Genomic DNA, 14,547 nt, shown 5'->3' on the forward strand with positions numbered 1-14,547 from the left:
CTGGTGTGAGCCGACCCAAGGACCCCTTCCTAGCAAGAGGTGCCGAAGAAGACTTATGGTTCTTTGGCTGAGAAGTGGTGTGGTGTGGTGTGGTGTGGTGTGGTGTGTGTGTGCGCACGCGCGGTGGGAGTGGGGGGTGTTCAGTGTTCCAAGGTAGGTGGTGTGGGAGCAACAAGGAGCAAAGCAAATGGCACCCCACCATCAAGGGGGCAGATGTAGTCTTTCGGCTCAGAGCCTACCGGAAATTGCGGAACGGATGGGGCTACAACTGTTCTCCCCGTGATGGCATAAGGAGGTCATAGCCACAGGATGTAGACGCTCAAATTTCCTCTTAGCCTCAGTGTAGGTCAGTCTGTCCAGGGTCTTTTATTCCACGATTTTTATTTTGCGCTGAAAAATCATGCAGTCTGGTGAGTGAGGGGAATGATGCTCTCTGCAGTTGACACAGATGGGAGGTGGGGCACATTGAGTATCGGAATGTGATGGACATCCACAATCTCGACATGAGCCGCTGGAAGTACAGCGGAAAGACACACTGGAAGTACAGCGGAAAGACATGAGGCCAAACTTCCAGCACTTAAAGCACCACATCAGGGGAGGGGTCACAGCAGCAGACCATCACCTTGACCTTCTCTCGGACCCTGATGGATGTGGTGGACAAAATGAACACCTTGTTGGTGTGTAGCTTGTCATCAGATTGCAAAAGAAGGTCCCTGGACCATAATTAAGCTCTTATGGGGCCTGATGGCAACAGAAACATTCCCAGCTTGCCACAAGTGAGTACTGCCCGTGACTGGGCAGAGGATGCTGTTTTTTCAAGACTGACCCTGACCGCATTTTGGACAAGCCCTCCACCTCCCCAAACTTGTCCACTAAATGGTCAACAAAAAACTATGGATTCATCGAAACAAAGGAGTACCCATCAGTTCTCGTACATAAGAGTTAACAGGGTGAATAAGGTTCACTGCCATCCTTAGCCTGGCACTCCTCCCATGGTGTGGCCAGGGAGGGGAGTGATCTAGGGTCATACTTCCTTGCATTGTACTGAGACTTACAATGTTTCGAGACTGCTGGTGTTTGACCAGCAGCAAGAGATGATGTCTGACACTTCATCGGGCATCATCCACCTTGATGCCACCCACTTTGACCAGGGGCCCCTCCCCATAGGCACCACCCAGCTGCATCAAAGGCCACCTGGCAGGATGGCCATTGCCGAGAGTCCTGATGCCTCAGAGTGTCTGGCATCTACTCCTTGGTATAGTGGGGAATTAACGGCACAGGCATCAGCAGAGCAATCCCTGTGTTGTCAGGGGGCTACAACAAACAGGATACATGGCAGCCCCACCACAACGGACTGCCTATTGCGCTGGGTATCAGGTGCAAACAAGTCCATGGTCATCATAGGTGAAGAAAGCGATACTGCATAGTGCATGGTGGAAAATGCACCCAGGAAGGTGTCCTCACTCAGAGAGAGAGAGAGAGAGAGAGAGAGAGAGAGAGAGAGAGAGAGAGAGAGAGAGAGAGAGAGAGAGCGGGACTGCAGTGCGACAATGAGAAAGTGGGCTACAGATCTCAAGGCACAATGGACATGATGCACCTTGTAAGGCGCCCTTTCCCAACTGGCTTGCTCTTTGGAAAAAATTTTGAAGATTGGAGGTCAAACCCTACAGGGGACCATCACAAAGGCCAAAATGTGTGAGACTCCTTTCAGTTGCCTCTTAAGACAGGCAGGAATACCTCGGGCCCATTCTCAAAACCCCCCCCCCCCCCCCCCTCCCAAGGGGCTATAATGATTCTATGTTTCCTCTTTTTATGTATTGGTCATTTGAATGCAACTGGCTGACCACTCAGTTATGATATTGTGAAATGCTCATGTAATTGTGGCGTGGAAAGTAGAAGCAAATAAAATATATTTCATCATGATTATTTTCAATAACGGCAATATCCATAGTCTATTTTCCTTCAAAATCCATTATAACTGCAGTAACAGTCATTTCTTCATGCTGATTGGTTTCAGACAATAATGTCCATTATCAAATCATGGTCCAAGACTTAAGTAGCTTGAAAACTTGTGAGATTGTCCACCACAAATCAATGCAGAGAAATGACTATTGTTGCAACTGTGACTGATATTTAACTGGATCTCTCAACATCTAGCATCAGTTTATCGAATAAACTTGACACACCTTTAACTAATCAAAGGCTGTTGCAATGCATTTACTGCCAATTCTCAACATGATCTGTTTCCTACAATGTAATTAAAATGTAATTAGTCATTTGTCATTATGCAGAATTTTAGCAAAGTAATTATGAATATTAGAATAAATAGCAATTGCGAGAAATAAAAGATATATAAAAGTACAACACATTTATTGGATAGAATACCAACACAAAACTTTGCACATGAACTGTAAATAACACCATGACAACAAATGATAGATGTAACATTTTTCCATGTAACTAAAAGATTAAATGAAACCATAAAATATTTAACATAATGACTGTTTGTATGCTTAAAACCAAATTACACACTGATTTATTAATTAAATCTCTCTCTTGACGTCTCAATGTTTTTTTTAGTATTTCTTTCTGTTGTTCCGGCAGCACAGAGAATTTGTCTTCACTCACTGAAACAGCACTTGGAAGCAGGGATGCCACTTGTTCAACTGTAAGATCCTGAGGAATATTTTGGTATGGACATTAATTGTGTATCAAACAACCAAAATAATGACAGTGAAAGAGAAATGAGTTACCTTAATCACATTCAGAGGTAAGCATTGCACAGCACGAGGAGTCAAGCCACAGAGGGGATGGTTACCCCGAGTTCCTTTCAGCGATTTCCAATGTCTGGTATTCAATCCTTAGAAAACAATTGTTTTTAAAGGCATTGGATTTAAGTGAATAAAACAAACTGTTTCCATGTTAACAACAACAACAACAACAACAACAACAACCTTACCTGCCATTATAACCCCTAAAGCAGAAATGTCTTCTGAACTCCATGTGCTTGGATCTCCATAATTTCTTACAGCTATTGCTGCAAGATCCTGCAAGCACATCATTGGACACCCCTTTATGTTTCTCAATACAGGTAAAAGTTTAGCAAAGGCTCTGTTCTTACTAAGTAAGTCTGTGATAGTGGGCGTTGGTAAACCGCAAATAATGTTTCCCAAAGCTCCAACTGCTTCTGTTGGTAAGGTCTTATTCAGATTGTCAATTAACCACTTGGTTGCTAAAATTCTGATCTGTGAAGTTGGATTCCCAAGTTAAAAGTGTTTCAGTTCATGATTAAGCAGCTAATGTAAAAGAAAAGTTTAATGTTTACTAACCAATTTTGGATCTTCTATTTCTTCACCTAATGCTGCTATTGTTTCCATGTAGAATCTCTTGTTATTTAATTTCACTTCATTTATATCATTCATTCCCATTACTTTCACTAGGTGGCCAAGATCCAGTAAATTTGTCAGGAGAAAGGCCTGTTAAAAAATACAAGTGAGGATAACACAAATTTTTTAGTGTTATAGTTTGTGAAACTAGTTTGTTTTTATTTTTGTATGTACTCACGGTAAGTAACATCTCTATCTTATAGCAATAAAGAACAAAATTTGATAATCTGATCTCTCTGTACATCAGGCAAAACATGCTAGGTACACAATTCATTTAGATGGGAAGGGGGATTAGATTTAGATTTAGATTTAGATTTAGATTAGATTAAAGTGTGCAAGACTCTTGCAAATAAACAAAGTGGAGGATTTTGAAATACCGTATTTACTCGAATCTAAGCCGCACTTTTTTTCTGGTTTTTGTAATCAAAAAAACCGCCTGCGGCTTAGAATCGAGTGCAAAGCAAGCGGAAGTTCTGAAAAATGTTGGTAGGTGCCGCCACCACTAACTTCTGCCATCGAATATATGTAGCGCTACACAAGCATGCTTTGTGGGCACAAAGATAAATACTGGCACCAAAACCTCTGAATCGGTAAAAAAATTTAAAAAAAAGGTAGAAGACGAGCCTTTTTTTTTCCGCCCCGAGTTTCGACCACTGCATTTTCATACATTATCGGACGAAGTAAATACAAATTCCGTATTGTTCATCTTCGAAAGTAGCAGAATTTCAATGTACTACAAAAATCCGACTGGCAAGACTGTTAGGGATGTTTGTCAATATGGCCAACTCTGCATTCCGAGTTTTTTCCTACCTGTGAGAAAAGATGGTTGCTAATAGGAACCTGATGAAATGTGAATCACATGCAGTATTATCTTCACCATACGAATAATACGAATATAAACATTTTGTCATGTATTCTTGTGTGTTTGCTGCTACCTCATTTAAATCCTGTCTGCTTAATAAACTACGAAACTAGAGTGAGACAACAGCAAACGCGGAAGAATATAAGTATCGTGTCATGTTTATATTCGTATTATTCTTATGCCTAATAGTGATAGTCAGACATGAAGCACGGCAACTGACTAGATTTTAAATGTAAGATGACTAATTTCTGTGCAGAATTTGATGTACTAAAGAAGCGGCCGCAAAGATTTTCCAAAGGAGAAAAATTTTCGCTATACTCTCGTTCAGAACATCTATCATACGCAGTCTATTATCTGGTTCTTGTTGATCATTATCAAAGAAAGCAGCAGTGTAAGTAACAACAAATAGCAGTCTCTTGCCATTGTTTCACTAATGAGACGATTCCTCTTTTTTTTTTTAAGCGGCGGTTGCGCGCACAAAAGCAAGTCATGCCGCGAGCCGCGACAGGCCGTAAACACGCACTATCAAAATGCGTCAAACAATGCATGACACAGTACAGTAATGCATTTTCAGCTTAGAGTGACGTAAACACCTATAACAAAGAAAACGGCACTTATCAGATAAAAGCAAAATAAGCAATCGATTCAAACCAGACGAAGCACGTGAAAAAGGAAGGGTACCCGTATAAATACGGATGGAGCGCCTGACGCATAGCAATGGCTACCTGGTAAAGCTTAACTGCTAAGCTTACGACTCTAACCAAACTACTGTAGCTGTATCGTCATTCATTCGACCTAAATTGTGTCTCATATTACAATGGACCAACTTTGTTTCGATTTGGAGGTGCGGCCTAAAACTTCTCTCCCCCCTTGAATTTCGAGTCTCAAATTTAAGGTGCGGCTTAGATTCGGGAAATTTTTTTTCCCTTTATTTCGAGTCTCATTTTTCAGGTGCGGCTTAGATTCGAGTGCGGCTTAGATTCGAGTAAATACGGTAAAATCTCATAGATGCACTGGCAAGGGCTTCTAGAGATGGAAAAATGTTGAAGTACACATTTCAATGAGTATTAGATGTCTCAGCTGCTTGACAAGTAGTGTATTAATTGACTGACTGGAGGAAATAAATCGACCGAACTGAAGTCATTGATTCCTCCCCACAAAAACATTCAAGAGAAAAGTATTACTTTAAGGAGAGGGTGGGTGTATAATTCTCTTATGGTTTCTTCAGAGACATAGAAACAAGGTAAAGTAAGTGAAGGTGAAAGAGCCATAAAAGAATAATAAAACACCTTTAAGTAAGAGGCCTGATCATTGAAAACAGCCAGAGAACCCATGTTTAACTTTGTTGTGGGATTCTCACCTTCCACATCCAAGTGGTCTGCTTCTAGTTATATAAGCACTTTTAGTTGCAAATATCCTCAAGTGGGAAGAGGTGCTTGTTCAGAGCTTATTTCACAGGTATCGAATATTTGGTGCCAGGTTTTGTATAATATGCGCTTTTATTATTTTGCAATGAGAATTCTATATGAAGCAGGCCTTCATTAATCTCTACCAAGTGCCTTGTATCAACACTTGTCAATATGGCATTAGGTTACCAAAAAGTTTGGGTTAGTCTTTTTGTCATGTGCTTCTACTTGGAACCCTGTACATTTACATTCCTCTATTCCTTTAAAATTAAACTACTACTTCAAAGCATTGTGGTTATTTGCATGCTGTCACTAAGGGAGCAATGGCATTTTATTTAATTGAAATATGATTCAAACATACTTTAATTTTAATGCAATATTTTATTTTTCAGATGGATGGGTGGGTGGTGTATTATGATTTATTCACCCAGAGCCCCAGAAATGTGAATTTATATTTACAGTTTATACTCACTGGTGGCAATTTCACACCCATAATCATAAGAGAGTGGGGACTTCTTTCCATATTTACACATGTAAGAAATATGTCACAAACAGGTACAAGGAACAGGATATAACTGCAACCACTTCTTCCATTAGTTATTCAACATTTATACTGTAACAACAGTTGCTTTGGGAAAAAAACTGCAATACACAGTACAAATATTTTTTCACATTTTATTACATGATAAACTACTGACTAAATCTGTACATTCTTCTTTTAACTGTCAAATAACATGAGGCCAAATGAGTGAAAGCTACCAATAGTGGAATCAGCTCATATATGATTCTGATAAATGGAGTTAAAAAAGGTTGGAAATGAACAGAAGTACAAAAGCAGGAACAGAGTGAATTTAAGCAGTATTACAGTGCTGCACACTGAAATACTATGAAAAAGCAATCTTAGAATAAAAAGGAGTGTATTGTGAGGGAACAAGTTTCTCCATTACAGAGAGAGAGAGAGAGAGAGAGAGAGAGAGAGAGAGAGAGAGAGAGAGAGAGAGAGAGAGAGATACTGCAGTTACTAATGTAAACGTGCATGCATTCATGCAGGTCTGAAACCAATGTTCTCTGAAATCTCTTATTAATATCTCTTACTAATAGATTAATACCTTGCCAAGCGTGTTCCACACAAGCTTTTGTGCCCTTTGTCCAAGGTCTAGAGCACCAAAAATGTCAAGACATTCTTCAGTTTCATCATTAACCATATTTTCTATATCTTCCTCCTTTAGGCCAAGGTAAGCACCAATTCCACTTGCTTTTATAGCATCACATGTAAGCTGAAATATTTTACAAATCTCAGCACATTTCCATTATACTTTTAACTATAGTTTAAACACCACATTAAGATTTTCCCAGCATATTTCTTGCAAATTTTTGGGTGTGCAGCCAGATACCACTGAGATTCTGCCACAATATTAATTTTGAGTAACATTGGTGCACAAACATATTCTACTGCAAAACATCTGGCCCTGCTACTCAAGCTGTATGTGGGTAAGTGTTGTTAACACATGCCTAATTCTGTGGTTTTTTGTCAATTGCTTGAAAACAAACTTAACAGCTCTGATTTACTTGTTAGCTTTGATGTAGTCTCACTTTTTACCTAAGTGCATTTAATGGACTCTTTACATCTTACTGGTAACTTCTTCAGTGGTGACCTGATGGCCTTGTTTGAACTTACCCTCTCATCAGCTTACTTCTTATTAAATATCAAATTCTTTGAACCAACAGATGGCTTTGCCATGGGGAATCCTTTGTCCCCTGTGGTAGCTAATCTTTTTTGTGGAAGACTTAGGAGAAAGCACTTTAGTCCGCTGTTTTAAAACCAATGGTTTTCTAGCATTATGTAACATGATATTTTTGTTGCATGCCTTCATGGCAGACAAGAACTGGAGAAATTCCTTTCTCACATAAACTCACTACATGAGAATATCAAGTTTATGATGGAGAATGAGAAATATGGGACTTTATGCTTTCTAGATGTGCTAGCATGCCATAAGAATGGAGGGTCACTGGGACATTTTGTACACAGAAAACTGATGCACACAGATCTATATCTCCAGCTGTCACCACTCTGCACAACCCACCAGTGTTCTCCATATCTTAACACATTGGGTGTACATAATACCAGACAGTGAAAACCTTCACAAAGAATTACAATACTTGGAGAACAATTTTTAAGAGAATGTCTACACTTCATGCCAAATATGTAAGGCCAAGCACAGCTGTATTAAGAAGAAGCAACACACTGAGGAGACTTATGACTATAAATCAACTGCGTTCCTTTCATACGCTGGGAATGTGTCTTCTAAAATATGCAGATTGCTTAGGAAAAATAAAATCAAGGTTATCTTCTGTCCACCACTGAAGATTTGTCCCTGGTTGGCTTCATTAAAGACAACTTACAATTGGAAAAAAAGATGCTTACAATAAACCCTGAGTGTGGTGCTGCTTATACAGGCCAGATCACCAGATGACAAACTGTCCAAGAGTATTGTACAGAACACTAAAGGTACACCTGTCTTCAACAACCATTAAAAATCGGTGGTAGCAGAACGCTATTTCCATGGGACACTCAATGGAATACAATAGAAAAATAATTTTAGCTCGTTTCCACTTTTTTGGGATTCATTAATCAAAGAATCTGTGGAAATGCATCTTGCTGATAATCTTATAAATCTTGACAGCTTTCAACTGGATAAAAATTAAAATCCTGTAATTAAAATTGTCATAGCATAATTGATGGGGTCATTCAGTACTCAATGATTAATTCATCTCACTTTAACCACTGATGACAGCAGACCCACCTCTGCTGTCCTGCACAGTCATCACCTGATGCATGCACCGAAAGACACCAGCACATTTTGCATGAGAGAGATTCAGTGCAAATACTGTGAATGCACCTAGGCTCTTCATTAGTAGTCTACTCACCTGAAGATGGCCGGACATATCTGGGCTGAAAGATCATGGCAGAATGTCAACGGGATCTGGCTGCATGCCCAAAAATTATTAGAAGAGCGCGTTAAACACCTTACACAAATAAGTGCCTTGATCACTTAAAGCCCATACCCTAATTTCTCACTTTTTCCAGAGAGTACCAAGAGCACAAGTGTCGTAGTGTAAGTAAATTTTACTGCCGCCAACTTAAATTTCGTGGAAAGACCACAAAGATAAGAGAGATTGGGGTTCATACAGAGGCGTATAGGCAGTCATTTTTCCCTCGTTCTGTTTGAGAGTGGAACGGGGAGAGAAGATGCTAGTTGTGGTATGAGGTACCCTCCGCCATGCACCGTATGGTGGATTGTGGAGTATGTATGTAGATGTAGATGAAGATGAAGTGTAATTTGGAAAACAGGACATTCCTCATAAGAACTGTCTTACATCATGCTGTGAATTTTCACATATCTTTCTTCAGTGGTGGAATTCCGTGACATCCAAATGCATTTGTACAATTTGCTTAAGATGGCAACAACATGGAAAGGAAAGATTGCTATTCACCACACAGGAGGCATTGGGTCGCAGAGAGGTACAATAAAGAAGAATCCCAGGAACACTTCAGGCTCCAGATAAAGTCCTCCCGCCTACACATGCTGAAGCCTGAATTTGGCTGTATCTGACAATAGCAGCAATCTAAGTGGGGTGGGTCGTGGGGGTAAGGAAGTGCATGGGATAGGAAAGGGGAGGCTTATCCTGCCCCAACACATCAATGCATGTTCCCACAGGAAGAACTAACATCTTTTCCCTCCTTCACCCTACTATCCCTCTCTACACACCTAAAGAACTTTCCTACTCCAACTACCCACCCCCATTAGATTACTTCAAAAGAGCCTATCAGAAAGCTGAAGTATTTCTAACATTTTTTCCATTGTACCTGTCTATGACTCAATGCCACCTCCATAATTTGACATCCCCATTTCAGCAAGTATGAACAGGGGAAAGATTTTGTTAAGGTTTTGGATATTTTTGTAGTATTAGCTGTAATTGAATTTCTGGTCAATGCCTTGATAGTTGTGATATTTGTTGGGGTTATAGGAGAAAAATGGTGTGGAAGATCTGTTTAAGAAGAAAGCTTAGGAATTGATGTCTCACTGATGATTAAGTCAATAGTGACCGAGCAACTCAGATGACAAGGAAGGTGAATGAAACTTGAAGGAACCATCCTGCAATTTGCCTGAAGTTGTTTAAGGAAACCACAGAAACTCTTGATCTGTACAATAAATTTTCACCACTGATCAGCCCAGGATCAGTTTATGGGCTAGCTGGGCAAATAGCTAATTGATCATCAACGCCCAGTCAAGGTTTTCAGTAAATGGGCATCTGCTGTCTCTCTCCACAGATGTGATGTCTCTTTTGACATAGAATGGTTGTCAGTTGTTAAATGGAGGTATTGTTGGTGGTTGTGAGTGATGTGTAGAAGTTTTCACAATGCCATTAAAGAAGTGGCAACCAAGCCAAGGAAGGCACCTCATGGAGGGCTATATGAATGACATACTGGAGTATGTTTTCATATTCTGGGCAAAATGAGTAGAAAGTTACGTATCTTAGAATCTAGATAAACATGCCAACCATTAATTGTTAAGACAAAGTGTTTAAATTAATAGATAACCCATAAATATGTTGACATAAGAATATGTATCCATGTACCAATGATGTCCATTGTTTTGTTTGTGGATTTGTGTTCTGATGGAGAATTAATTGTCAATCAGAATGAGCATCACAAAGCTAAAGGAGATTGTAGATTTGGTTACAGTACAACACTGAGAAAATCAGTGTTAAGGGATTCCATTAGCCACCCTTCCTTGTCCTAACTTACAATGGTTTATCAATAAAAATTTGTCGATGTTTCTCCAACACCACGAACCTGAGACATAGTGATCATGTACGTCTGGTAACCGATAACATCACGAGGAGGTATCTGCTCCAAAACCGTAGCTGTAGACTTAGTAGTAGTAGTAGTAGTAGTAGTAGTAGTAGTAGTATCAATACGAATTATTGTAACAGTCAACCAACATTGACCGACTGGATTGTCAGTAACAGAAAAAGTAAAATCAAAATGACCTCCTTGAAAAACACTATCTTTGGAGCAGATACCTCCTCGTGATGTTATCGGTTACCAAAGGTTCTGATCACTATGTCTCAAGTTCATGGTGTTGGAGAAACATCGACAAATTTTTTTTATTGATGAACCATCATGTGTTAGGACAAGAAAGTCTTGTAAACTATTGCAAACTTATTCATTCAGGTGCTATTCTTGCTCCCAGATCAACATACCCCACTGCTCATTCCATATGACCCAGATGAAGGGCCTGTGTGATACATTCACTTGCTTATCATCTCTCACTGCAGGATTGAGCTATATAGCATAGGTGTGGTACCGATAGCTACGATGCCATGGCGTAGGTGCCAAGTTCTTAGGTTGGCACTAAGACACGGACACAGATGACAGCACCCTCTAACCAGCACTGTGCAGATCTACAAGCTCCGCTACAGATTCAGCCTATTTGATTCTGAGGAGACGACCTGGCAACATTGTTTCTACATCATAGGGGGCTAGCAATTACAGACTGTGTTACTTCAGTGATAGTCTGTCCAACTACTAGTAGTTGTTACATTTTGTGAACGAACAGCTTCACACCTACATGCTCATCTATATGCAAAGTTAAGCGAAAGAGTTGTAACCTAACTGCAGTACCGAAACATTTTCACCTTTCTCTGCTCCTATTCACTTCCTACATTCGGCCTACCCTTCAGTTTACAGGAGCAGACCCACGTGCTGCCTTCCAGGCGGGATACAAAAGTTGGCGACGAGCATCATTTTTCTCCTCTTACCTATGATTTTCGCTCAGTACTGCTTTATCTTTTTTGTGGTATCTCCATGTGACTGAGTGACTGTATCTAAGTGTTCCCACCTTTTGCTATAAGATTTTCAATTGTGTAAACCATGGCTTCGCCACAGGAACAAGGTTCGCTGTCCGATCTCTTATGTTTTCAGGCTCAGCAAATGACACAGCTGCTTGCTGCCATAAACGGACTGGTCACACTACAAACTGCAACTACTTCAGAGCCTCCGGTGCCACCGCCTGTACCGACACTGTCGCCAATGGCGCCACCATTTTGTGCCTTCAATCCTGACATTGAACGCTGGCCAGAATACATTGCCCAGCTCGAGGCACACTTCACAGCATACAACGTACCAGATACAGAGTGGCTTGCCTTTTTCTTTGCCAATGCAGGTATTGTGTTATACCGTGTGCTCATAAAATTGTTTCCTACCACCCGCCCAGAAACTAAAACTTATGACGAAGTACTTTGAACTCCCACTTCTGTGACAGTGTAAATGTGGTAGTTGCATGCTACAAATTCTTTCATCTCTGGTGTGGCCCTATGCAGTCCAACAAATCTTGGTTAGCAGACCTTGAAGTACTAACATCTGATTGTGACTAATTGCTCGTGTGGATACTCATATGCAGATATAATGATTAGAGACACAATTCACAGAAGGTGGCGGATCACTGCATCAGCGAGCAAATCCTCAGATTTAAAAACCCGTCCTTGCAGGAAGTAGTAGACTTGCTAGATAGACAAGATGCATTAGACATGGCTACTTCCACGTTTGACGTGACCCTGGGGGTGTGTACTGTTAGCACGGCACAACATGTGCCCTTCTGCCCAGCCCCAGCAAAGTCAGCCATGCCACACTGCACCGCTTGCACGTAAGTAAATAAGTTTCAAGCCTGGTACCCACTGAGAAACTCAAATCCTGTCTGAACTTCTTTTGTGCCCACCCACGGGACAGTTGCCCATCCCATCAAGCACAGTGTTATTTTCGTAATAAGAAATGACATGTGAAAGCTGTGTGTAGTAAGAGAAACTCATTCACAACTTGTCTCCCATTCGCGTGACTCACGTGGGCGTCACCGCAATGGCAACTGCTATGATCATGATTCACATCAGCCCACGGATGTTAATGTCATTTATGCAAAGCCTCCTGCTTCACATGCATCAACAGCTCATTGTGTGGATCACGTTTTGCCAGACACTTCCTCTCACATTCAGTGCAATGCAAGGAAACTTTTTGTGATGTTTAACACGTGTGGACGTTCTGTTCGCATGCAGCTGGACACTGGTGTGTCCGTTTCTTTACTGAACAAATCTACGTATGAATTGCTTGGTTCACCCCCCTCTTTGTCGTTCATTCCTCGCTGACTGCATTTACTGGACAGGAAATCTCAGTGCTCAGTGTGTGTAGTTTGCAAGCCACGTATTGTGCAATGACGTGTACAGTGTCTTTCCATGTGCTCCACTCTACTGATGCTACGAATGTTTTTAGCATGGATGCATTTTAACTTTTTTGGCCTCGCAATTCAGGACAATGTACTTCGCATCAATGCTAGTGGCCATGCAGACAGTGTTGCTGCCCTATGCAATGATTTTGTTGAACTCTTTTCTGATGGCCTTGGTTGTGCCACAGACTTTACAGTGCGTATTTTAGTTCAAGACAATGCCATGCCTATTTTCTGGCGCTCATGCCCTGTACCGCTTACACCGCACGATGCCGTAGCTGCTGAACTTACGCATTTGCAAGACAGTGGTGTCATTGAACCTTGTTTCTGCTTCATCATGGGCTTCGCCTATAATGTGTGTGTGAAGTAACCAAACAATTGTCTCCGTATTTGTGCTGACTAAGTGTACAGTAAATCCCCAGACAGTGGTAGCTACTTTTCCCTTACTGTGTCCTGAAGACATTTTTGATCTACATCTACATTTATACTACGCAAGCCACCCAACGGTGTGTGGCGGAGGGCACTTCCAGTCGTGTATGGTTCGTGGGAAGAACGACTGCCGGAAAGCCTCCGTGTGCACTCGAATCTTTCTTTTCCACAATTGGCTTGCGGGACGCATACTTTCAGATTCCGCTCGACGAACAATCTCGACACTATTTTGTGATCAACACTCACCTAGGATTGTTCAAGTTTCACCACCTTCAGTTCAAGTGTGCTTTGGCTCCTATTTTTCAGTCTTATTTGTAGCAGTTGTGTGCCACTGTCCCTGGTTGTTCCAATTATCTGGATGATATAGTTTTATCATGTCGCACCCCTGATGAACATCTGCAGAATTTGCGTGCCTTATTTTCTGTACTTTTGCAGGCAGGACTAAAGTGTAAAAGAGACAAGTGCAAATTTTTCAAACTGAGATTCAGTGGTGGCCGGCGTGGCCGTGTGGTTCTAGGCGCTTCAGTCTGGAACCGCTACGGCACAGGTTCGAATCCTGCCTCGGGCATGGATGTGTGTGACGTCCTTAGGTTAGTTAGGTTTAAGTAGTTCTAAGTTCTAGGTGACTGATGACCACAGATGTTAAGCCCCATAGTGCTCAGAGCCATTTGAACTATTTGGGATTCAGTATTTAGGACATATGATTAATGGACAGGGTACCCACCCCTCGCCATCACATCTCAGTGGGATTAGATACTTGCCAGCACCCAGGAACTTTAAAGAATTTCAGTCTGTGTTGGGCAAAATTACCTATTATATTCAGTTTATACCAAATGCAGCGCAGATTGCAGCACCTTTGCATCGCCTTCGGCGTAAGAGCGTTCCTTTTGTTTGGTCTTCAGAATGTGATGCTGATTTCCACAACCTAAAATCTGCTTTGTTGAGTGATAACTGTGATTCTTTTCGATCCCTCCAAACCAATTGTTTTGGCTGTCAATGCATCTTTGTACGGCATTGGCACCGGTCTCGCACCGCATTAATTCTGTTGATTGCCTGATCGCTTTTGCATCTAAGTTGCTCAATTCTGCCCAGTGAAACTATTCTCAAATTGAGAAAGACGCTTTAGCTATTGTATATGGAGTGACTAAGTTTCATGATTTTTGTATGGTCGAAAGTTCTATTTG

At 41.1% G+C, this 14,547-nt stretch overlaps 1 protein-coding gene across 1 annotated transcript in view; it reads right to left on the bottom strand.

Annotated features, from left to right (window-relative positions):
* Nucleotides 1–2,460: 2,460 nt before the first annotated feature.
* LOC124598048 overlaps nt 2,461–14,547 on the bottom strand; it is a 30,380-nt gene continuing 18,293 nt past the window's right edge. The window contains exons 6-10 of the mRNA XM_047135979.1: nt 6,764–6,931; nt 3,330–3,476; nt 2,960–3,245; nt 2,754–2,860; nt 2,461–2,676 (exon numbers count right to left, since the gene is read on the bottom strand). Of these exons, the coding sequence (XP_046991935.1) occupies nt 2,461–2,676; nt 2,754–2,860; nt 2,960–3,245; nt 3,330–3,476; nt 6,764–6,931 (924 nt within the window). The remainder of the gene's footprint in view (nt 2,677–2,753; nt 2,861–2,959; nt 3,246–3,329; nt 3,477–6,763; nt 6,932–14,547) is intronic.

This window comes from Schistocerca americana, chromosome 1, assembly GCF_021461395.2.
Source record: "Schistocerca americana isolate TAMUIC-IGC-003095 chromosome 1, iqSchAmer2.1, whole genome shotgun sequence".
Taxonomy (NCBI): domain Eukaryota; kingdom Metazoa; phylum Arthropoda; class Insecta; order Orthoptera; family Acrididae; genus Schistocerca; species Schistocerca americana.